We start from the raw sequence: 24,616 nt of genomic DNA, 5'->3' as shown, positions 1-24,616 counted from the left end.
TGAAGTACAAATCTGATCGTGCCTCTCCCTTGCTTTAAACCCTTCATTGGCTCCCCCAAATAAAATCCAAGTCCCTTCACATGGCTTCCAGAGCCTGCCATGATCTGCCTAGATCTGCTCAGAGATCCCTTCCCAGACTCATCTCTCACCACACCCCTCCTTACTCTGCGTGTTCCAGCCACACGGAGTACACACACTTGTACAAATGAATCATGACTTCTCTCTCTCTCTCTGCGGTGATTTCACCGCATGCTTTTCACACATGCTTCCCCCTCTGCTTAGAATACTCCTTTGTCCCTTCCCTTCACCATGTTAACTTATATTCATTTTTGAGGTTTCAACTTAGATGTCATTTCTTCCAGGAAGCCATCCCCAATACCTGGGTTGGTATTGGGTGTTCCTTCCACTGTATACAAATGTCTGCTAATTTGTTCACCTCCCCCCAGGACAGCCCCTGTAGGACAACATCCATTTCTTTCATTGAAACATCCCAAGTGCTTCAAACACTGCCTGGCACAAGACAGGCACTCAGATATTTGCTGGATAGATGTATGGATGCCAACCATTGGTCCTGCCCTGTGGAGCCATTTCTGGTTGAAGGCAGTAGCTAAACCAACCCCAGGTGCCAGCAGGTTTCCATCCAGCAAAGGCAACACCTACCTAGAATGGCTACCACCTCGTCATCCTGGATCACCTCCAGGGAGCCGGAGACCACAAAGCAGAGGCTGTCGACACTCTCTCCCGCGTGGTAGATGAGGTCCCCTGGGGCGCAGTGCACCGTCTGGAACTCCATGGCCAGTGCCCGCAGGCAGCCGTCGCTGGCCAGCCGGAAGGCCGGGTGCTCCTTGAACACCTTGCGGTTCAGGTGCACGCAGATGTCAGCTCTCATGTCCTTGGGGCAGATCTGCAGGACCTGGCCAAGCATGGGGAGAAAAAGTGTCAGGATCCTCGGTGTGGCCTCCAGCTCACTGATTCGCAGGACGGAAGCAACACCCACTACTAGACTAGATCGTACTTTTCAAGGCATCAATGGACAAGACAGCCGCAGTGACCCCAAAATCTGTGCTAAATGCTCAGGACGGGGGCCTGAGTCGGGGTATGTGGGACCCTTTAGACAGGAAATCCGGGAAGCCCTCTCTGAGGAGGTGACAATTAAGCTGACATCTACATAATGTGTCAGAGGGAGCCCTATGAAAGAAGAACATTCCAGCAGAATAGCCAAGGCTGTGAGGAGACCTGAGCAATAGCCAGTGTGAATGAGGGGAAACGTGGGCATGGGAGATGAGGTTTCAGGAGAACGTCAAGGACGAGAGCATGTGGAGACTTTTAAACGATGAAAAGATCTTGATTATGATACTGAGTGTAATGGGGGGCTCGTTGGAGGACTTAGAGCAGGGGAGTGACAGGGCATCCGCTATATTTTAAGACAATCATTGCAGCTCCAGAGTGGAGTTAGAGGGCCAACTGCAGGCTGGCAGGAGTGGAGCCAGGAGTCGAATGAGCTCACTCCTGCAGGTGTCCAGGTGAGCAGTGAGGAGACTTGGACTGGGATGCTGGCAGGGGAGCCAGTGAGAAGTAATCAAATTCCGAATGTATTCTGAAGATACAGCTGACATGGTCTGTTGATGGATTGAAGGTGGATGTGATTTGAAGAAAGACAGTAAGTAATATTTACGGAGCACTTCCTACGTGCCAGGCATTGCTAGGCACTTTAGAGTCATTCATTCATTTCACACACATCTACGGAATACCTTATTGTATGCCGGGAATCATTCTAGGCTCTGAGGATGTAGTGCGAACAAAACCCCCTGCCTTTATGTGACTTACTATCTAGTGGGAGGGGACAAATAAAAAGCAAAATAAGTAAAATTTAGTGGTTAGGGCTATTTGCAAATAAAAAGCAAAATAAGTAACATTTAGCAGTAAGTGCTAAGGAGAACGTTGAAGAAAGAAAGCAGAGGGAAAGTCAGGAGACTTGTGATTTTACGTTTTCAAGCTAATTGAAATCCTCACATAAACCCTATGATGTAAGTGCTAGTATGGTACCATTTTACAGATGAGGAAACTGAAGTACGGGAAAGATCAATAACTTGCTCAAAGTTGCACAGCCAGGAAACTGCAGAGCTGGGCTCTCCAACTAGGTAGTCTGACTCCAGAGCCCAGTTTAGATACAAATCACTTCCTATATGATAAAGCTGCCCAAAACAAAAGGGCTTGTCATTTGACTCTCAGCGTCTAGGAACTCCAGGCAAAATGGGAACTGTAAGAGGCCATGTGGGTCTCATATTCCAAAGAAATAAAAATTTCTCAGCCTTTCCTATGGAGAGAAATATTTCTCTGGACTAACTTTTTGCAAGAAACCATTCATAGCTCCTTACATAGCAAGCACGAAGTAACACAAGAGGACACCTTCAAGTGTACTTTTCCAGAGAAATCAGGAGTGTTCCTAAAATAATCCTTTCTCCTGTCCTAGCCTGTGAACAAAGCTGAGGGCATAAAATCAAACGTGTTAAGTGAAGACATTTCCTTGGGGTGCTGGTTACTTCCCCACCCCTGCTTCTCCGCCTCAGCACAGGCCATTTGGCTCTGCATCTGGTGCTCACCTCCGAATTTGGAAGTCCCTCAGCCTCCTTCAAAACCCAGCTCAAATCTCACCTTGCCCAGGACAGCTCTGCTCCAGTCCCACCCCTCTGCATGCCCCCATGCTCTGCACTGGAAAGAGGAGGTCAAACAGTTGAAATCCAAGTTCCTTCCTCTCCAAGTGACTTAACTGCTCTACACTTCAGTTTCTTCTGTGAAAAAAGCATGCTGCTAATGCTGCCTTATGAGGATTAAATGAAATTTTAACTACCAGTACACATCCTCAGGACAGCACCTGGCCCCAGTAAGGGACTCAATAAACGCAGGTCCCCGTCCTCTACATGCCTCTGCATTCTTGCTCTGGGGCTGTAGGATGCCAAGGAAGTGAGCATGTTCTCTGGGAGCGGGGATGGAGGATTGACTGAGGCAGAGAAAAACTCAGACAGCCAATGCTTGGGCAGAGCACTCACTAAGTACTTCTCCTTCGGGTTCAGAAAAACAAGACTCCTGTAGAAATGCAGGTTTAATTTGGATCATCTTCTCTCCAAGCAGAACGCCAGGGAGTGGGGAACACTTGCTTGTCATGTCAAAACTGTGCCTAGTGGTTTGAAACAAAGATTTGTTCTCTAGGTGATTTCACCTTTAAGTATTTCCTTTCCCTTGGGCTGGGCTCTGCTTGCAGAGTGTGGAGACAATGCTTTATTCATGGGCACTGTTCCAGAGCCACGGAAAAGCACGTGTGGAGAGGAGAGGGCACTTGGAGTGGAGAAATTACACTCTCACAGCCATCAGCATCTCCATCAGCATCTCCATAATTCTTCTGTTGGCTTCACACTGGCGGGGCCTCCTGAATGCCTCTCTCTGAGGTGGGGGTGTCAGCTCAAGACCCCGCAGCCTTCCTGGGTCACCTGCCCTTCTACTTGGTTTGAGGAGAGACCACTCTTGCTGATCTCTGAGGCTTCGAAGGCCCCAAGGAGATGTCCCCACAGAGGTTCATGGAGTCTCCCTGGGGGAGAGGAGGGGTGGGGGCAGGATGGAGCATGGATGCGAGAACAGGCTTTAGGATCAAGCAGATCTGGATTCAAGTCCTGGCTTCCACATGGACTAGTCGTGTGGACTTGAAGCTACGCTTCTTTCCCCAAGTCTTCTTCTTCTAACTTGAGTATAGAATTCTTCAGAGGATTCCATGAGCTGCTGTGTGAAAGTCCTGGTACGATGCCCGGCACGTGACAGGGCTCAAGGCATGGGAGCTGTCACGTCTGACATTGTTATCACAGCAGAGCAGCAGGTCAGCCTGAGGGAGGCTTTGAAGTCCAGGAGGTCAGAGCCAAAAGGGCCTTAGAGGTCAGCCTTATTCTTAAAAGTCATCTAGCTTCCATGCGTCACAGACCAGGAAACTGAGGCTCAGAGGGACCAGTGATGTGCTCAAGGTCATCAGACAATTACTGGTAACACCGGAGTCGCCCAGCACTCCCACCCTTCCATCGCACACACATCGCCTGGTCATCACCGACCATTCTGACCTGGATTGGAGGGGAGGGAAACCAGGGAAGGGCTCAGAACCTTGGGACTGGCTTTCTCCCCAGAAGCTGCCTGCCAAGGAAGAGCGGCCACCCCAGGCCGGGCTGGGCTCTGCAATGAGTGTCACAATAGTCCCTCTTCCTTCTGGATCAGGACCTGGGGCAAATCCCAGAGCCCTCCAGGGAGACAGCAGGGAGGGGAAGGGAGGGCCTGTGCTGATGGGTGCTGTCTCCCATGGGCAGCCACCCAGCCCAGCCCTGCAGTGAGGGCAGGAAAGGGTTTCTTTCCCAACAACCAGATTTACAAAGGCATCCTGGCCCCTGGGAAAGGGAGCCCCAGGGCTGGGAGATCAAAGTTCCTTTCTGCTCCATCAGCTGCCAGGCACCCGCAGAAGCTACAGGGGCCTGGTTGAGACAGCAGAGCAGAAATAACAGGCACGGTGGCACCAGTGGTTAGCAAAGCCAGGGATGAAGTCCCACCCAACCGATGACCTGCCTGTCTGAGAAATGAGGGCAACTTCACCTGGACTCGTCCTCCTTCCCTCCAGTACATGTTTTAAATTAAAAACAACAACAACAAAGTAATAGTAGGAAAAGCACAAGCTTTGAAGTCAGACAAAACTGGGTTCAAACCCTGACTCTGCCATTCTTAACTCTGTGACCAGGGGCCATTAATAAAATTAATTGGGTTGCTGTGTCCTCATCCCTTCAACAGAAGTAAGAGCGGATGCCTCCCAGGGTTGTCATGAAGCCTAAGAGAAGCACGAATGCAGGGCCAGGCACGTGCAGTTGTGCAGTAAACATCTGCTCTTAATGCACCTTCAAGACAGGGTAGCTGGTTACTGTTGTTATTATGGCAGATATTCAATAGAATCAAGGTATTGTTCCGTTTAAGTTGGGATCAGTTAAATTTAGTTAAATTTCCCCAATTAAACCGTCAACTCTCAACTGACTCTTCCAATGGAGAAAGGCCAGGAGCATGGAGAGCTGATCCCCAAGGCAGCTGAATTTGGCTTTGAAGGTGCCATAAGGTATTTTTGCAATCGTGATATCGTTCTGTTTGCCTCATTCTAACAATGAAAGGTATCAGTATTCCCTGAGTACTTAAGGAATGGTGATTAAAGGGAGAAGTGCCATTAAAAAGACTTGAAAGCAGAGAAAAACTAACCTAGGATTACATCTTTGCTCCCAGAAAATATTACAAAGGAGATCATTCATAAATGATTAATCGAAAGTCCACTGTATCTTTTCTCTATTCTTTCCAGTACCATCAAATTTTCTTCACTTTATTGAAATGCATCTAGAATAATGCAACTCTTGGAGAATGATAGATATTTACTGCCATTTCCATTTTACAGGTGGGAAAACTGACGCCTAAAAAGGAGCCTAAGGGATGCTCTGGTTAAGTCAACTGCTTCTTAAGGCACAAGCCCTTGGTCGGTATCTCCCAGGCTTGTCTAACAAATCGGACACTTGTTAAAAATGCAGATTTCCAATCCCCGCTCCACCCCTTTCCTCCCCACAAAATTCTGATTCCAAAGATCTGGGATTGTGGCTGGGAATCTGTTTTTAATGACCATATCATGGGATTCTCAGCAGGGCCAAGACTAGAGTAAGGCAACAGCCTTGGACACAACATTTAAGGAGATGCTAACAACTCAGTCATCAAGATAAATCAGAGTTTAGGGCAATACTCTGAAAACTCAAAATTCATGCAAAAAATCCATGACGAACAAAATAGAGAAAGTTTGAATAAAGAGCGGATCAGCAGCAATGCTGTGCCATCTTGGATTCCGAGGTGAAAGGAAAATCAGTAACACTGGTCATCGCACCCTGGGTGGCCCTGATTCTTATCAGCATACCAGCCTGGGAAATCCTGTCCTAGACAGTTAGACTGCAAGTCCGTCTCTTCTCCAGGAGACACCCCTGCCTTTCCAATTTCTAAAATAATATCTCTTAATTGCCGGTTCTTGAGAAAGGCTGATCTGGAAGCAATCAAAATCTTTGGAGGTAGGACCTGGGATTCCAAAACTATACCCAGGAGAATTCAGATGCAGAGTCAGGTGTGAGAAGCACTGCCCTAGGTGAGCCTCAGGTCTCCCTGGGAAAGCCGAGAGACAAGTGGTTTACCTGAGCCTGTCGCCTCCTTACCTTCTCTGTGTCGATGCCTCTGGACATGGACCAGGTCGACACGATGTAATCCATGACTCGCTCGCTCAGTCCCTTGGGAACCTGGTAGAGCTTCAGGAAGTCCCGGACGCTGTTGAGCATCTCATGATACCTGTTGGTGTTGGCGTACATCTGTTGGAAAATGGTTGTCACATTCCCGAAGATGGTGGCATACAGAAGTGCTAGAGGAAAGAGGAGGAGGAAAAATACACATCAGTGGTCCCTGAACTAGGGCCCAAGCACGCCCAACTTGCTCAGAGCGGGCCAATGGTCAGAGCTGCCCACCCAATGGCAGATGCTTCTGACCTCCTCAGAAGAACCTCACCCCATGAGCCTCTGGGAGTGGACCCAAAGAAAGCGTCTCCAAACACCAGGCCACTAGGACCAACTTGTGGGAGGCAGGGCTAGGGTGGGGCAGCTGGCATGACTGGGGCCAGAAGTAGGAGACAGACAGCAGTCGGGGCTGGGGACAGGACAGCTGGACTGCTTCACTGTATACGTTTTATCACAAAAAGCTTGAGCCACGCCTGAAGCCATCAGTCAAAGGTGTTCTTATGTGCTCTGGACCAGCCCAAATCCAAACCTATCAGCAAGCCATCTTTTTAAAGCCCTGCTATGTGCCAACTACGCTACCTGCCAGAGACAGGATGGGGAATGTGCCACTCAGTCCTGGCTCTCACACAGCAAACAACATAGCAAACAGACTTTAAAAACGTAATCACAAATTATTAAATAATGGCAAGCCTGCCAACAGCATTGAAGGATGTTATATCTTTGCTTTGTATTTATCGTTAAGGTGCACGTCAACAGAACAATCCACTTCACTGTGATGTGGCTCCTGGGGAAAAAAAGCATGGCTTTGATATGAACAGAATAAAATCAGGTCCCCTGGAGATGTAACAAGCACCTACTACATGCTACTACTGCTCCGCCTACATTAGTGTCATGAAGAAGGACCATTATGTCATCATAAAACCCCACATTCTACATGTAACCCCCATTTGCCCTTGAATGCTAAGCTCAAGTGCTACCTCTTCCAGGGAGCCTCCCCAACACTCCTCCCCTCCATCTGTCCCCGTGAGGGTGACCGCAACTCCCCAGGCATACAGATCTTCCTCGATTTACGATAGGGTTACATCCCAATAAACCCATCATAAATTGGAAATATCGTAAGTCGAAAATGCGTTTAATACACCTAACCTACCAAACATCGCAGCTTAGCCTAGTTACCTTAAACGCGCTCAGAACGCGTACATTAGCCTACAGTTGGGCAAAGCCGTGGAAAACAAAGCCCATTTTATAATAAAGTGTTAAATAGCTTAGGTAATTTATTGAATCCTGTATTAAAAATGAAAAACAGAATGGCTGATCCTTGTGATCGCGTGGCTGACTCGGTGCTGCAGCTGTCGCTGCCCAGCATCACGAGAGCATATCATACTGCATATCACTAGCCCAGGAAAAGACCAAAATTCAAAATTGGAAGTACAGTTTCTACTGAAGGCATATCGGTTTCACACCATTATAAAGTCGAAAAATCCTAAGTCAGGGACTATCTGTATTTCCATTGAGCTCGTGTTATAGCCACCATTTTGCGATCATATTCTTCTTTCTTTGCCTGTGCCCTTACAATAGGCTTGAAGGCTGGACTCAGCTTTTCCTTGCCATTGCAGCCGGGGGAGCTAACGCTATGCCAGCAACCCAATAAATATTTGTCGTATTAGTGAATTTCACGTGCTTTTGCTATGCCTTACTTTAAAAGTGAGTTACTATTGACCTACAATGAACTGTACATGTTGACGTATACAATTTGATAAGCTTTGACATATGTATACACCCATAAAACAAACACCACAATCCAGATAGTAACATATCCATCACCACTAAAAGTTTTGTCATGTGCACTTATAATCCCTCCCCCTCCGCCGCCCATCTCCAAGCAACTGATGTTTTCTGTCACCATAGATTAGCTTGCATTTTCAAGAATTTTATATAAATGCAATCATACAGTATATATTCTTTTTAAACATCAAAAAATACATTCATTTAAAATGTACAGTTCAATGGCTTTTAGTACATTTATAGAGTTGTGCAACCATTAGCACAATCTAAGTTTAGAATATTTTCATGCCCCCCCAAAAGAAATTCCTATACCCATTTAGCAGTCATTCCCCATTTCCTCCCTAATCCCCTAATCCTAGGCAACTGCAAATCCACTTTCTGTCCCTTTCGACTTCCCTATTCTGGATATTTCTTATAAATTAAATAATATATGTGGCTTCCTGTGACTAGCTTCTTTCATTTAGCATAATGTTTTCAAGGTTCACCCATGTTGTAGCATGCATCAGTACTTCATTTCCTTTTTATCGTTGACTAATGTTCACAATATTATGGATAGTATGGATATTCCATATTTCATTTATTCATTCATCAGTTCACGAGCATTGGGGCCTTTCGACTGATGAATAATGCTGCTATGAACACTGCTGTGCAAGTTTTTGTATGAACATGTTTTCAATGCTCTTGGAGTAAAATTACTGTGTTATATGGTAACTATGTTTAACATTTTGAAGAACTGCCATAGTATTTTCCAAAGTAGCTGCACCATTTTCCATTCCCACCAGTGGTGTATGAGGGTCCCAAATGTCTCCATATCCTTATCAACACTTGTTATTATCTGTCTTTTTGATTATTGCCATCCTAGTGAGTGTGAACTGCTATCTCTCTGTAGCTTTGCTTTGCATTTCTCACATGACTGATGATGTTAAACATCTTTTCATGTGCTTAATAACCACTGGCATGTCTTCTTGGAGAATGTCCACTCAAATCCTGTGCTCATTTTTCAGTTGGGTTTGTCTTTTTATTATTGAGTTATAAGAGTTCTTTATATATTCTGGATATAAATCCTTTATCAGATACATGATTTGCAAATATTTTCTCACATCATGTCGGTTGTCTTTTCACTTCCTTGATGGAATCTAAAGTTTTTAGATTTGATGTAGTCTAATTATCTGTATTTTTTTTTTGTTTTCTTTTTTGACTGGCTTATTCATTCAGCATAATTATTTTGAGACATATCCATGTTGTTGCATATAGCAATAGTTTTTTTTAAAAGTTTTATTTTAAAATAATTATAAATTCACAGAAAGCTGTAAAGATAGTACAGAGAGACTCCATGTGTGTACCCTTTAGCCAGTTTCCTCACTGGTTACAGCTTATATAACTAGAGGATAACATAAAAACCGTAAAGTGTATGTATAATTCTGTGTCACAGTGTCACATGCGTAGATTCATGTACTGAGTACCACATTCAAAATACAGAACTGTTCCATCACCACAGCCATCCCCTTATACTACCCCTTTATAATCACTCCCCCCAGCAACCACTCATCTCTTCTCCTTTTTTTATAATTATGTCATTTCAAGAACATTATATAAATAGGATCATACAGTATGTGACCTTTTGAGACTGGCTTTTTCCACTTAGCAGAATGTCCAAGATCCATTCATGCTGTTGCATGTATCCATAGTTCATTCCTTCTTACTGATGAATATAACCCATTGTATGGATACACCCCAATCATTTCTTTCAAATAATCTTACTCAGGCTTGGCTGACAGACTAAGGGAGGGAAAAATAATAAAGGCATAGATCTAGGAGGAAGGGAAGGAAATCTTCAGTTAAATCTGCCCAGTAGCACTGGACACAGCTGCCTGGAAAACTGAGGACACGAATCCACCCAACAAGAATTGCAAACAAGGATGGGAAAGAGGACTGCCAGCTCTGGAAAGGTGCCAGGAGTGGTGCCAATCTGAACAAAAGGAGCCAGATGAAAAGCAGAAGTCGTCAAGCCTGAGTAACGCAGACACATCTCTTCTAAGCTCATAAATAACCTCACACAAGACGGGATCGAAGCTGCTCCTCCAGCCCAGTAATGCCACCGAGTGTGGTCAGGACCAGCCTTGTTCCCAGTGAGTCTGACCGTAACTCAACAAGCCTGCATGGCAGTCCTGCCTCAGCTTTGTTTTCCAGTCCACAGGGAACCAGAAGTCAAGAATGCAGAAGAGAGGTGCCTTTTTTAGAATGGCTGCCGAAAGTTAATTGAATCTTAAGCTTAAAAAAATAGTTACACCAAATCAATACAGTAAGAAGAGCTCTCTTGTCCATGATCTGAGAACCAGGTGCAGGTCTGAGACACTGGTGTGCTGGTCAGACAGTTAAGGCAGTGATGTCACGTCCATCATGTACAGCCCAGGGCTGCTCCCACCCTACTTTGTTTCTGAGGCATTCAGAAGGTTAAGGCTCCTCAGGAGGGCCTTATTCAATTATTATTACTATTATGAAATGTTATTATTATTAAAAATGGGTAATTCTGCTTTCAGTGTCCCTTCTCTAATTTTATGTGAAGTGGGGTTATACGTTCTGCATGTGTATATTTTATTTATTGATATCTATACATGAGGCATTATGCCTTTAACTACTCAAAACCTAACCGGAAGGGAAGAACTAAAGCCCATCTATGACTTCAATAGATATTTGAGTGTGGTATGGGGAGGGAGAGAGGGAGATTGTAACGTCGCTGTGTCACTGCCATAACTGAACCCCACCGTGAAGAGGATGCCCTGGATGACTCTCAGTGTGGATTAGTTAGGTCCTTCCAAGTTGGGAAAGAAGTAAGAAGACCTTTACCAATGCCAAGGCAAAATGCTGATTTGGATAAGAGAGCGTTTCTTTATTTGAGTGGTTAAGAGTTACTATTGTATCACACCAAGAGCTCTGGGTCCTACCCAGAGAAAAATAAGACAGTATTCTCTGACCCTTCATTAGAAATTGCCGTATGGAATTTGGGGGGAAGGGCAGCAAACGTTTTCATTTCTCTTTAGAAAATTTAGTGTTTCTTTTTGTATACATTATACATACACATCATTTAAATGGCCAAGACATTTTTAAAAAATCCTTAGCCCTCTCAGCCTTCTTCCTTTTCAATTTCCTGTGCTGCAGAAGCAGCCACTTTCAATTAGCTGATTGCTCTGCTATTGATCTCCACATCTGAACATCATGCTCAAATCACTGTGTCCTGACGCTTCAGTTTCAGGCATCATCCACCCACCTCTGAGAATTTAGCTTCCTCCTACTACCCCATCCCTTACTTCCAATCTCATACTCAAACCCCACTCCTTTTCCCATTGCCCCATCCTCCCAGGATATTTATATCACCATTTTGGTGAGACAATTATCTGTGCTTATATTATTATAACTAGATGAATGCTAGTCACAGCTAAGTAATGTAATTACTTTTCATGTGATGACTGCGGTTACTTTCCCTTTCCTGCAATGTTTTCTAATAACAGACTTTGTCTTTTCATTTGCTTAGCTTACCTGTCGCTAATTTGACTCCAAACTCTCCCACAGATAAATAAGTTTCTTCTTAATATATTAAAACACATTAGTTGGTCTATCCACTCCATTTCCATAAAGAAGTCCTCCCTGAAGGCTTCTGAACTGATCCACTGCCAGCTGTGTGGCTGTCTCCACTCCAGTATCCTGGGAAGTCACTCCACTTATTCCAGTTAAAGCCCCCAATTTCTGCACCCCGTGTCTTCTGATGTCTTAGTTTACTTGTTTTTGTTGGTTGAAGACATCCTCTAATAGCTTTCTGAGAAAGGCTATAAGGGAGCAAAACCCTTGAGACCTAATATGTTGACTTGTACTCAGTTAATAGCTTGTCTGGATGTAGAATTCTAGATTAGAAATCATTTCTCGCAGAATTTTGGAAGCATTGCCCATTGTCTTGCTGTTGAGAAGTCAAAAGCATTCAAATCCTTCATCTTTCACAGTGAACCTGTTTTTTTCTCTCTAGAAGCTCTTTTTTCACAACATTCTGCAAATTCATAAGGATGTACCTTTTGCTGCGGTTCAGTTTTCATCCACTGTGCTAGGCTTTCAATAAGCCCTTTCGACCCAAGAATTTATGCCCTTCATTTCAAGAACATCTTTCTGGGTTTATTTCTTATTCTTTTCTCCCTTTCTTCTTTTCTTAACTTTCCTCCAGCAGATCAAAGTGACAAGAAAAGGAAAAGAGAAGAGAGGAGAGGAGAGGTGAGAAAGAGTAGATGAGCAGGGTGGTGATACTAATCACGGGATGGAGTGAGGGAAGGGTAAGCATTAATAAGGACACTTTTTATTTCTAGTCAGCTGTCTTTCAGCATTTGGGATAAAATTCACAGTTTCCCAAAAGGCAAGAGAGAAGGGAAATTGAGAGACTGTTCTATTCTATGAACCCTAGATAGAAGGAAGCCCTAGTCAGAAGCAACACATTAAGAGCAATGGCAAAGGAAGTAGGCATTGCAACCCCTAGGATCTTTGGTGGGACAGAAAGCAGACGGTCAAGGAGTGAGTCTGGAACTAAGAAGTGTGTTGAGCAGGAAGCCACAGGTCCTAAGCTCCTGGCTATTTTCTGCGACACGTACTGGCTCTCTAGCTCCCCAGTCTCCTCACAGCATCCTGGTCCTGAGAGCCATCTGTCACAATCCCCTCCCCTCTCCCATCTCTGTCTCTTTGGGACATCTACTCCAGGTGCACCTAATCTTCCTGCTACCAAAAGGAAGTGAAGAAGGGAAGAGCCTGTCCTTTTGTTAGAAGGGCATCTCTGGAATTCCAGGTGACCAGCTTCTGCAGAGCTGTTAGACCCTCACCACCATACTTTTAATAATTGGTGGGTTAAACAGACTTGTGGGCTTCTCTAGGAAGTTGGTCCTTATTCATAAAATTATTTCTGTTAGAAAATGCACCCCACCTTCTAATAAACAACTTGCACAGGATAATGGACTCCTAAACTCAAGAAGAAAAATAAATAAGTTGCCACTTCTGCAGTTGTATCAAAGCTTAGAGATAAAGAAAGAATATGAATCATTTTCCTTTTTGTAATCATTGAAAAATCATTGCCCTCTGTTGGTAGTTTATGGGTCTATCCAAACTGACTTCGTTCAATGCAGAATTCCAGATAATAAACTGGAATTTAAAGAAGACTCTACCTTCAAACCTATGTTTGTTTCTGTACTCTTAATTCCCAGCAAAAGTTCATCAGGGCTTTTAAAACAGTTTGGGGGCCTTACCGCTAGTTTCTGATTCAGTAGGTCTTGAGTGAGCCCTAGAGAATTTTTATTTCTAACAAGTTCCCAGGTGATACTGTTACAGCTGAGAACTTTGAGAAGCATGCTACTAAGACTTTCTATCTTTTATTGCAGTTTGTGTTTTAATTTACCATATGTTGTCAAACTCTACAGACATAAACATTGGTTTTGATTTCTTCTTTAGGTAAGCTGGTTAGATTATTCACTGAGTTTTTTTTTAAGAGCAGGGATAGATCAAAAGAGTTGCTTATAGGGACCTCCCTGGCAGTCCAGTGGTTAAGACTCCATGCTTCCACTGCAGGGGACACGGGTTCGATCCCTGGTCGGGGAACTAAGATCCCACATGCCACACGGCTGGCAAAAAAAAAAAAAAAAGAGCTGCTTATCTATAAAAAGCCCATTTTCTGAATATAGACTGTAACATTCTCTCTCCCTCTCTCCCCTCGCCCCTTCTTAACTCTACTCCCTCCCTGGCTACCCTGCACCCCAGATTTCATAGGTACCCACAAGAAAAACTGAGGAAGTAGAAGCCCCTTCCAATCCCTGTATTTAAACCAGAGAGCGCCTGAAATTCAATATCCATTAAGATTATGCCTCACTGCTGCTTATTTTAATGACGCTTAATTTCTTCTTTTTTTTCTTTCGAAGAAAAAAAAAAGACATTATATGAATTTCCCTTGAAACAAAATCACAAGTCTAATGATCCTAATTCCCCATTTGGCAGCCATCTGATGAGAACGAAATGCTCATTAAGTCAGGCAGCTACACTGGTAGGTTTGAGGGGAAGGTTATTAACACACCCAACATTGGCATTGAGAGCTCAAAGCAGTCCAGAGACACCCTCTCACTTCCAAGACATTAATGAGATACAGCAAGTAGAGTCTAAAAAGGCAGAGAAGGAGCTCAGAAGTCGAATCTTCTGCTTCCTACGTTAGGTGTAGCCCAGCAAATCCTGATCGGTGAACGCAGTGACTTGTCCACCCATAATATTATCTGATAAGGAAATAAAGATGTGGGCTACAGAGTTATACCCTCCTGGGTTCAAACTCCAGCTCAGTCACTTAGAGCTGTGTGGCCAGAGGCGAATTACTTTACTTCTTTTTCCCTGCATTTCTGTTAGTCTGACAAAAGGAGAAACACCTGCTCACCTCCCTGGGCTGTTGGGGAAATGGGATGCTGTGTGCAAGTGCCTGGAGTATGGAGCAGGAACATACAGGCCCTAAATATATCTTTCCCTACAGCTCACTGTCCTGCAGTCAACTGTCAAGAATATGCACATCCAAGAGTATTTCCTCAAGACAATAACCTGGAACACTAGCCTGAATGGGACTCTTGTCTTTCAATTGCATAGGTGGACTCAAAATTTATCATTACAGGAAAATACTGGCGTCCAGAAGAGAGATGTCTGAAACCAGCTCATCATGTACAAAGAGAGGCCTTCAAAGGAATCTCTAAAATCCATAACTGCTAAGAACTTTGACATACCAGCTGAAATACTGACTACGTAGTGATTTTGAATGAAGCCATTTGTGCATGAGGAAGGGCTGAAGAATAAGTGTAAGCAGGGAGGGGGAAGGGAATAAGGCCTGGGAACTAGATCTAGTCCTTATTCCATGTCATCTGGCCCACATGACAGCAACACATCTATTTCTGTTAATGTCGTATTTTTGGTCTTTGCTGCTGTTATTGCTTTTGCTTATTCTAATGTGATAATGATGGAGTGGGTGTGAGGATGTTTATATTGGCATGGTAACTGGTGACTAACTTTTACAATCTTATTTCCTACGACTTGAAATCCATAGCTAATGAATCTCATTGTCTGGGAAGATGTGGGTAGTAACAATGGGAAGGAAAAGAAGTAACTGCTCATTGCCATGCTAGCAGATCAAGCCAGCATACGAGAACTCAAAAAGTCCTGCTTTGGAGACTAAGAGCTGCAATCTGGAACCCTGGTTCCACTCCCAACCTCAGGATGATCGTTCACCCTCTCTAAATTTCATCATATATAATGGAGTTAATAATTACCTTTCAGTTTATTTTTAAATAAGGGGTATAAGGTACATAAAATGCTTATCACAGTACCTGGTATATAATAAATGCTCAATAAGTAATAACAAGAATTAATTGCAGGATGGTTAAGAACTGTTTCTAGGTTATCATTTCCTGGAAACGTTCCCTCACTAACTTAATCATCAGATGTTTTAATTCAACAAACGTTAACCCAGTACTCAGGTGAGTCATGTGCTATGCTGGGAAGCAACATGGTACAATGAAAATAGCTTGGGCTCCGAAGAGAAGGAACCCTGAGTTTGAATTATTGGCCCAGCCACTAATTCAAGTCTTAAGAGCCTCAGTTTCCTCGTTTATGAGAGGGAGAGGGTAATCTCCACCTCTCAGGGTTTCTGTGAAGATTCAATGAATTAACATGACAAATGCCAACCACAACGCTGGCATGGGGTAGATCCGAAATAAATCTTAGCTCTCTTTCTTGAACCACCAAATGTTAACATCCCTCCATCAATCACCCCTGGACTCTAGTCTCCTCGGTTCTTGGCTTTGAGTGGGTATCTCTTCCTGAAATATATAGCTTGTGCTTTTCCTTAAACAGAAGACTTTACAGAGGGCAGGAACTTTGGTGGAGTCATTTCAGGGGCATATTCCTTTGCATTCCTTTGCAGGCGCTCAGTAAATGCAATTGACTAACAATTGAAGAGACTGTTCCAAAGAGGTGAGTTTGCCCAGGTTCAATTACATAAGGTAAGAAGAGTTCTAGATCCAAATACAATGTGGGTGGGCTTTTCCCACACAGTATCACCAATTCTCCAACACCTGCTGGGTGTCTTACAATTCGGCTCAATTCTGAGAGCATCAGATTCCAACAAGCTGAGGGCCCAGTCCCAAGACAGCCCTCCACTTCAGATGCCGATTGCAAGTCTAGGTTGTCACCTGTGCTTCTGATTGTCTGGCTATAGATCAGAGCTTCCCACAACCCCCTCTTTGGGTTTGATTAATTTGCTAGAGTGGCTCAGAGAACTTAGGAAACGCTTTTACTCACTAGATTACTGGTTTATCACAAAAGATATTAAGGGACAAGAATCAACAGCCAGATGAAGAGACACATAGGGTGAGGCTCCAAACAAAGGGACTTCTGTCCCTCTGGAGTTTGGGGTCTAGCATGGTGACATGTGGAAACATTCTGGTTCACCAACCTGAAAGCTCTCAAAACCCATCCTTTTGAGTTTTTATGGAGGCTTCATTACATAGGCATGATTGATTAAATCATTGGTGACTGCACTCAATCTTCAGACTTTCTCCCCTCCCAGGAGGTCAGGGGTGGGACTAAAAGTTCTAAGCCTCTAATCACATGGTTGGCTCCACTGGCAACCAAGCCCCATCCTTTGATGGGATCCACAAGTCACTCATTAACACAACAAGAGACACCTTTACTGGTTTCATCACAGGAAATTCCAAGGGTTTTAGCTGTGCCAGAAATAGGGACAAAGACTAAATATATTTATATTTCTTATTGTAAATCATAATATCACACAAGACCTTCTCAAAGTTTGGTCTTGGACATGGGCATTTGGTAGAAATGCAAATTCTCAGGCCCACCCCAGACCTACTGGATCAGAATCTCTGGGAATGATGCCCAGGCATTTGTAGTTTTTCAAACTCTTCAGGCGATATTGATGCACCTTGAAGTTTGAGAAGCACTGCTTTAAATCATACTCATCCCCAGAATTTCCCTATAAGTTTTAAGTTTAAGGCCTACCCGAAGGGAGGAGGATGGTCAGAGGCCAAAAAAAAAGATAGTGGGCCAAACTGAGGAAGCACAAAGGAGCTATGAAGAAAGCTAACCTTATTCCATTGGACAGAAAAATGGAAATAAAGCCAGGAGAGAATCAAAGAGCAATCCTACAGGTCAGTAATACCTTGATGCATGTGACACTGATGGAAAGACTACACTCAGCTCTGAATTTCCTGCTAGAACTATGCCCTCATTCCTCCTCAAGTTGGACAGCTATTGCCCTGGGCACAGAAAGTGCCCCCCCCCCAATTCAGAGAATATAAAACACTCCTACATTCCCTATTTTATAACAAGAAAAGCCTGCAAACTCTCATTTAATATCTTGCTAAGAATAGCACAAATTCCTATACCACGTTAAAACTCTGCCATGCTGGTGACTGTCACTTAACAAGCAAAATACTTACAGGGGAGACAGAAGGTTATTTTCAGCTATTTCTCATCTGTCGAATAAAACAACAGCTCCCACCCCACGGTAACTCATTAACAATGCAGCCTGTGCCACCTCATTTCAACCAGTGTTTTAATAGCAACACAGATAAAGGCCCAGCAATTTCCACAGGGAATTACTTCTGCACATGAATCAAGAAGGTCAGATGCAGGTTGGAAAGGTCTCCAAATAATTTGCTACTTTCACTTATTTTGTGCTTGCTGAGTTCTTGATTGCAAAGAGACGACCAATTAGGCACAGTCATACCTAGTTAACGGTAGGCTGGCTCGCAGGTTTGCAAACCCAAGTCATCAAAAAGAATCTAATTAACAAAGCCATCTAAAATGACATCGTTTTTAAAGCCATTTAAGCAAGCATCTTAACTACCATTGGAAAATGACCCCAGTTAAGGTTATGTCTACTAAAGTTACAAGCTCACACAAAGCTCAAACTTTTTTTTTAAATGCTGGTGTCATTTCAATGGCCTTTATTGTTTTTTATATCTTTATCGGTGTATAATTGCTTTACAATATTGTGTTAGTTTCTATTGTACAACAAAGTGAATCAGCTATATGTATACATATATCAAACTTATCTTTTACATCTCAAAATGAAAAAAAAACTTTTCAGCAGGTACTACTATCACCATGGTGAACTAAACTGGACCAGCACAATGACCACAGACAGGGCCTTTTAAAGAAATACCTCCTTCGGGCTTCCCTGGTGGTGCAGTGGTTGAGAGTCCACCTGCCGATGCAGGGGAACCGGGTTCGTGCCCCGGTCCGGGAAGATCCCACATGCCGCGGAGCAGCTGGGCCCGTGAGCCATGGCCGCTGAGCCTGCGCGTCCGGAGCCTACGCTCCGCAACGGGAGAGGTCACAACAGTGAGAGGCCCGCGTACCAAAAAAAAAAAAAAAAGAAAGAAAGAAAGAAAGAAATACCTCCTTCAATAATAATAAAAGAAATTAAAATCACTTTTTCATTGTTGACAACTCTGATCTCAATACCTCCAGCATCTGCTGGTTTTCCTCCCTGAGCCACCATCAGTCTCCTAGTTTTTCAAAAGCAGAATTGGAGGTATTTAGTTGCTAAGTGACATGGTAGGTCATGGTACCTCTCTCTACATTTCCTCCAAATAATTACCCAGAATGATAGATCCCTCAGCTTTCTCCTGCCAAGAAGTAGACAGTTGTAAACGATCATACTGGACAGAGCCGTCCTCTCCTGAGTCAGTGGTCCTAATCCAACTCTGCTGTCTAATACTAGCTGTAAAGCAAGTGACTCCACCCCTTTGGACACAGGAGGCCCAAATACTTGTTTAATGAATGAATAAGTGAATAATAGTAACAGTGATAATGACAGCTGGTACTTATATGGTTTTTATGATGTAAGAGTTATTGTTCTAATCACTTTGCATAAATGACTTATCTTAATGATAGATACTATTATTATCTTCATTTGACTCATAAGGAACCTGAGTCAAGAACGTTTAAGTGACTTGCCCAAAGTCGCAAAGCTGGTAAGAGGCAGATGGAGGATTCATACCGAGGCAGGCTGGTTCGGGAACTGACTCCGCCACTGTACCAGATGCCTCTCTAACACATGTGTGCTGTGCCAGATACTGTTCCAATGCTTCATTGATATTGAATATTTAAATCTCTTAACAGTCCTATGAGGTAGGACTGCATCAGCCTTAATTGCAGATGGGCCACAGAGAGGTTAAGTAACTTAGCCAAGGTCACACAGCTAGTAAGTATGAAGCTGAATTCAAACCCATGCAGTCTAAATACAAAGTCCATGCCCTGAACCTTTACACCAGAGTTTTTCAGCCTCAGCCCTATTGATATGTTGGGCCGGCTAATTCTTTGCTGTGTGAAGCTGTCTTTTGTGTTACAGGATATTTAGCAGAATCTCTGGCCTCTACTCACTGATGCCAGTAGCACCTCCCAGTTGTGGCAATGAAAAATGTCTCCATATGTCCCTTGGTGGGCAAATTCACCTCCAGTTGAAAACCATTGCTCTACACTCTGCTGCCTTTCCTTGAATAAATAAATCTGCCAAATGAGGGAGTCAAACAAGAAACAGGATGCATGGGATCTAAAGTCCCTCTGATCTCCAGAAAATGAACATGATTATGAATTCTGATTATGGAATTAGAAAGAAAACTTGAAGTGGATGATAACACACTAGGCCTACTCCTGATGATAAAAACTTGGCCTTTCTCATCTTCTTAGAGACATAAAGATAATTTCCAGTCTAATGATGATGTCCATAATTGACTCTGAGGACTTCTTATAAGCCCAGATATCTGTCTTCCACAAAGATTTTGATCAGGTACGAAATAATTCTCTTGCCAATACACACACCTTGAGTCTCTGTTACTTCCTTCCCACTAAGTCTGACATGTCATAGCAGTAGAGCTTTAGAGTCACATGACTGAGGGTTAAATGCCAGCTCTGCTACTTACTTGCTGTGTAATTTTGGGCAAAGCACTTGATCTCTCTGATCTCTGTCTTCCTCATCTGTAAAAAAGGGATAACACCATCTGCCTTACAGTAGGATTTTGCTGAGGATTAAATGTGATGATGTACGTGAGGTGCTCCATGCAGTACATGCCCAATACAAGTCAGTTATTGCTATGTTATTATCATTCAAGATCCAACTCAAAACGTAAGTCTTCCAGAAGCATCCCAGATCTATCACATCTGACTTCCCCCCTGTGCTCCCCAGTGTAACTAATATGTGAAATCAACAATACTCAGCTGGGTTCTACCCACCCGGAACCATCATGAGCATGATTCTCAACCAGGGGCCATATTAGAATCACCAAAAAAAGCCCTTTAAAAATTATAGTTTCCTAAACTTTAGTTATACTCAGGGGGAAAGTAGGGTAAGAAGAGGTGAGCAAGTAGAGGTTTTAAAACATCTCATGACTCTTATAGGCACCATTATCTCATCCCCATCTGTGAACCTCTAAATTTGTCTGTGAGTAACCACTAGATGCCTTGTTTTGAGAAAGTCTGGTTATGTTCAACTGTTTTAAAAATGTTTAAGGAAAAGAGTGTGATGTCTTTCTGAAACAGATTATAAAACACAGGTTTAGCCAAGAAGTACTTAGTGCTAATTGGGTAATGATGATTTAAAGAATAAAACATGGGGAGTAGTTAATTGAAGAAATTAGTACTAAGATGATAAATGAACTTTTTTCTTAGTTGAGGAGAAATAATCATAGGCTAGCTTGAGATTTTACAGAGACTAGGAAAATATCACAGTCTTTATTTTTTTCTCTTTTCTCACTTGAAAGAGGAAAGTTTAAGAAATAATGTGTAGAGAAAAAGGTACTTTTAGGCCTTGAAATTAGCAAGGTCATTATGTTTCATGAAGAGAGATGGCTAAGGAGACTCATCAAGTGTCAGGGGGAGAAAACAGAGCCTTCACCAGGGCTTGGAACAGCCAAGCTTTAGTGTCTGCTGTGACACTTAGGACAAGCCAAGGGTCCTGGGCTTTCTGCCCTGAATCACTGGGGCTGCAAGACAGTCAAGTTTACCCTGAGAGTAGGGAGGAAAATAAAAATTAAGCTTAGTGGCGGATGTGTTGAGTTTCGGGGGGAAAAAAAACAACATTCAACTTGTATTTAGCTTATTTAATAATGTATTTCCATACCTGATAAATTTGTCCCCAAGACAGCAATCAGAAATTACTGAATTCTACTGTTCTGTTGATAGTGCTGTTGTTAACAGAAAAGCCCCAAGTGCTGAATTCCTCTAGATTTCTGATTCAGTTTCACCACGGCATCACCACTGAACAGTTGACTTGGCAGAAGCTATCAGAGAACGTAAGAACAGTGCTTAGAAAAACACAATCAGCCTTGAGAAAGTAGAAGAAGCAACCCTCAGAGAATTCTGCTGGAGGGGCAAGGCCAAGGTTAGAAGGAAGCACGCGGGAAGGTGTTCCAGATGACAGAAATAACGTCCGCAAAGGAGCTGAAAGCAGGGACAGGGCAACATGGGCTAGAGAACAGGCGAGGTTATTTAGCTGCAACATAAATATAATACATGAAAACAGAGTCTGCATCTAGCTGACCCCATTTGGGGAACTGAGCAAAGAAAGGCCTTCTGCATGAGAAGATGCCAGAACTCCATCTTGAATTATTCTGATAAATGAGGGAGAAGGGATACATGGAAAATTCCAGACAAAGGGAATGGTATGTCCAAGGCATACTATTCCTTGACTTGAGAGAACAAATCTTGTCTGAGTAACTGCAAGTCTCTCAGCATGGCTGGTGCCTAGAGTTCAAGGGTAGTGGTGGGGTAATCCTAAGGGAAGAGCTTGGGGTATGACAAGACCCACATCACGAAGGGTGTCCTTGAGTTTTTATCCCGAAGGCAATGGAACTCCTTATCTATACTTGCTATCTCCCACCCTGAGCTCAGCACAGACATGACCAACTGAAACAGCATCCCAGGATGCAGATGCTTCTGCGCTCATGGGTTTCAAGGGAGGGATCAGAGCAGCCCACCCATCGGCTGGCGTAAGGCCAAGGAAGACACTAACCATTTCCACGTTTATGAGTGATCCACTGGTAATGTGGTTTGCCAAGACAGGGTATCAATATCTGTTACAGAATTAACTTGCCATTTACTAATTCTGATATAAAATGTTGGCTAGTAAAAGTTTTCAAATTGCCATAGCTTCTGTAACTTTTGAAATATTTTCCAACTTAATTCAGCACCAGGCAAGGAGTTTCAGAAACATACTGAGTGAGGTCTACGTGTGCAGGTTAATTGGAAGATCAGCAGTAGACCCTCCTCCCCTCCCTTAGACATCTCTCCCCGCAGGCATACACACGGAGCAGAGGTCCTGGCTCTGTGACGGCCCTCCACTTCTCTTCTAAAACTCAGATTCCAACTCTACTCAGAGGGGCTCTTCTGAGCCAACTGACCCTCTGGATGCCCCACCCCGAATCTGAAAGGAGGGATGCAAAGAACCCAAGAAGTGACAGGGCTGCCCTAGGAGGGTCACTATGACATTGCCATCCATATGAGGAAAAGGGAAGTTCGAAGGGGCCCAGGGTTTAGAAAGAGCAGATAAATAGTCTGTATTCTGCCCTGAGAGGCAGGATCAAAACCTTGTGCTGCTCTCCAATGGGGCTCATTGGGTCGCTCTGAGAGACAAGTATGAGCAGTCTCTGAGGGGGAGGAGTATTCTGTCACTGACACATTTAGAACTCCCAGCTCATGGTGATCACAGAAATATTCCAACTTTCAATTAGTATTTTAATATTTTTTATTTTTTTTAAGTATTTATTTATTTTGGCTGCGCCGAGTCTTAGTTGCAGCATGCGGGATCTTTGTTGCAGTAGGTTGTGGCATACGGACTCCTTGGTTGCGGCACACATGCGGGATCTAGTTCCCCGACCAGGGATCGAACCCCGGCCCCCTGCATTGGGAGCGGGGAGTCTTACCCACTGGACCACCAGGGAAGTCCCTGTATTTTAACATGTTTAAATTCTCACAGACAAACCACTAGTGTGGACCACTCCCACCCCCATCTCCCACTTGGGACAGCCCTGCTCCTCCCTGGTCTCTGGTTACAACATCTGGGCTGGGCTGTCAGAATGATCAAAGCCCTGGGGCACCAGGTATGGATGGAGAGTGGTGAGAGAAGAGGCTGGATCAGTGGGCAGGGGCCAGGCCTAAGACTTATGCCCGGCCAAGACACTTGGATGTGCATTTAATCAAGACTTGTTCACCAAACCACTAGTGTGTGCTAGGAACCCATGGACATTTTCAGAGCTTCATTAAATATAATGAGGGTACAGGACTGCCCTTTGCAGAAGAATGTACACACACTCAGTTATTTCCACCATTTAACTCTTACTGCTTGGTTAAATCCACTGCAGATAATTAGCCAATCGTTCAAAGAACATGGATTGAATGACTGACTTCCTCACCCACCAACTCTCCTTCAACTTTTCTTATCAGTCCCATCACACAGGCTAACCATTCTGGTATCATTTCTGCATACTCCTTTCCTCACCCTTCTCAATTCCGTGACCTGACATCTCTATTTCTTCTATGTGTCTGGTGTCCACTTTCTCCATTCCATTCCTGCTGCTGCTTCTAGAACCACTCCTTTTCAAAAGGTCCACATTTTAACTGCTTCTCAAGCCCTAGTCCTCTCCTCAGTTCCTCCCATACCACCTCAAATCCTGCCTCTACACTGCAGTAGCCATCCTTTCAAAGCATTCTTTCGGTTGTATCAATCCCAGCTCCAAACTCAGGGGTTCCCCATCTAGTCCATCCTCCTAAGCATGGTGTCCAAGCATGTGGTGCAACTGTAATAGGGAAGAACAAATCTGATTCCATATTAGATCTGTTTCTTTTACTTTAACCTCTTTATTCTATTGCTTTTGCTTTGAGTTAAGAATGTTGCCTAGGGACTTCCCTAGTGGTGCAGTCGTTAAGAATCCGCCTGCCAATGCAGAGGATACGGGTTCGAGCCCTACTCCGGGAAAATCCCATGTGCCGTGGAGCGGCTAAGGCCGTGTGCCACAACTCCTGAGCCTGTGCTCTAGAGACTACAAGCCACAACTACTGAGCCTGGGTGCCACAACTACTGAAGCCCACACACCTAGAGCCCGTGTTCTGCAACAGAGAAGCCACCACAGTGAGAAGCCCACATACCGCAACAAAGACCCAACGCAACCAATAAATAAATAAATAAAATTTGAACACAAACCATTTTGATTTAATTTTAAAAAAGCAATGTTGCCTATAGCCTAAAATATACAGGATAGCCTATTCTCAGGGCTCTGACTTTTGAGTCCATTCAGGTAGAGATAAAAAGTTGCAGAACAGGGCTTCCCTGGTGGCGCAGTGGTTGAGAGTCCGCCTGCCGATGCAGGGGACACGGGTTCGTGCCCCGGTCCGGGAGGATCCCACGTGCCGCGGAGCGGCTGGGCCCGTGAGCCATGGCCGCT

At 43.9% G+C, this 24,616-nt stretch overlaps 1 protein-coding gene across 1 annotated transcript in view; it reads right to left on the bottom strand.

The window, feature by feature from the left end:
- KCNH1 (potassium voltage-gated channel subfamily H member 1) overlaps positions 1–24,616 on the bottom strand; it is a 436,627-nt gene that overhangs the window by 132,338 nt on the left and 279,673 nt on the right. Inside the window, exons 8-9 of the mRNA XM_024133828.2 lie at positions 6,252–6,451; positions 661–913 (exon numbers count right to left, since the gene is read on the bottom strand). Coding sequence (XP_023989596.1) covers positions 661–913; positions 6,252–6,451 — 453 coding nt within the window. The remainder of the gene's footprint in view (positions 1–660; positions 914–6,251; positions 6,452–24,616) is intronic.

This window comes from Physeter macrocephalus, chromosome 4 (genome assembly GCF_002837175.3).
Source record: "Physeter macrocephalus isolate SW-GA chromosome 4, ASM283717v5, whole genome shotgun sequence".
NCBI lineage: Eukaryota > Metazoa > Chordata > Mammalia > Artiodactyla > Physeteridae > Physeter > Physeter macrocephalus.
The sequence above is the reverse complement of the archived record's forward strand: the minus strand, read 5'-3'. Positions and strand labels throughout refer to the sequence as shown.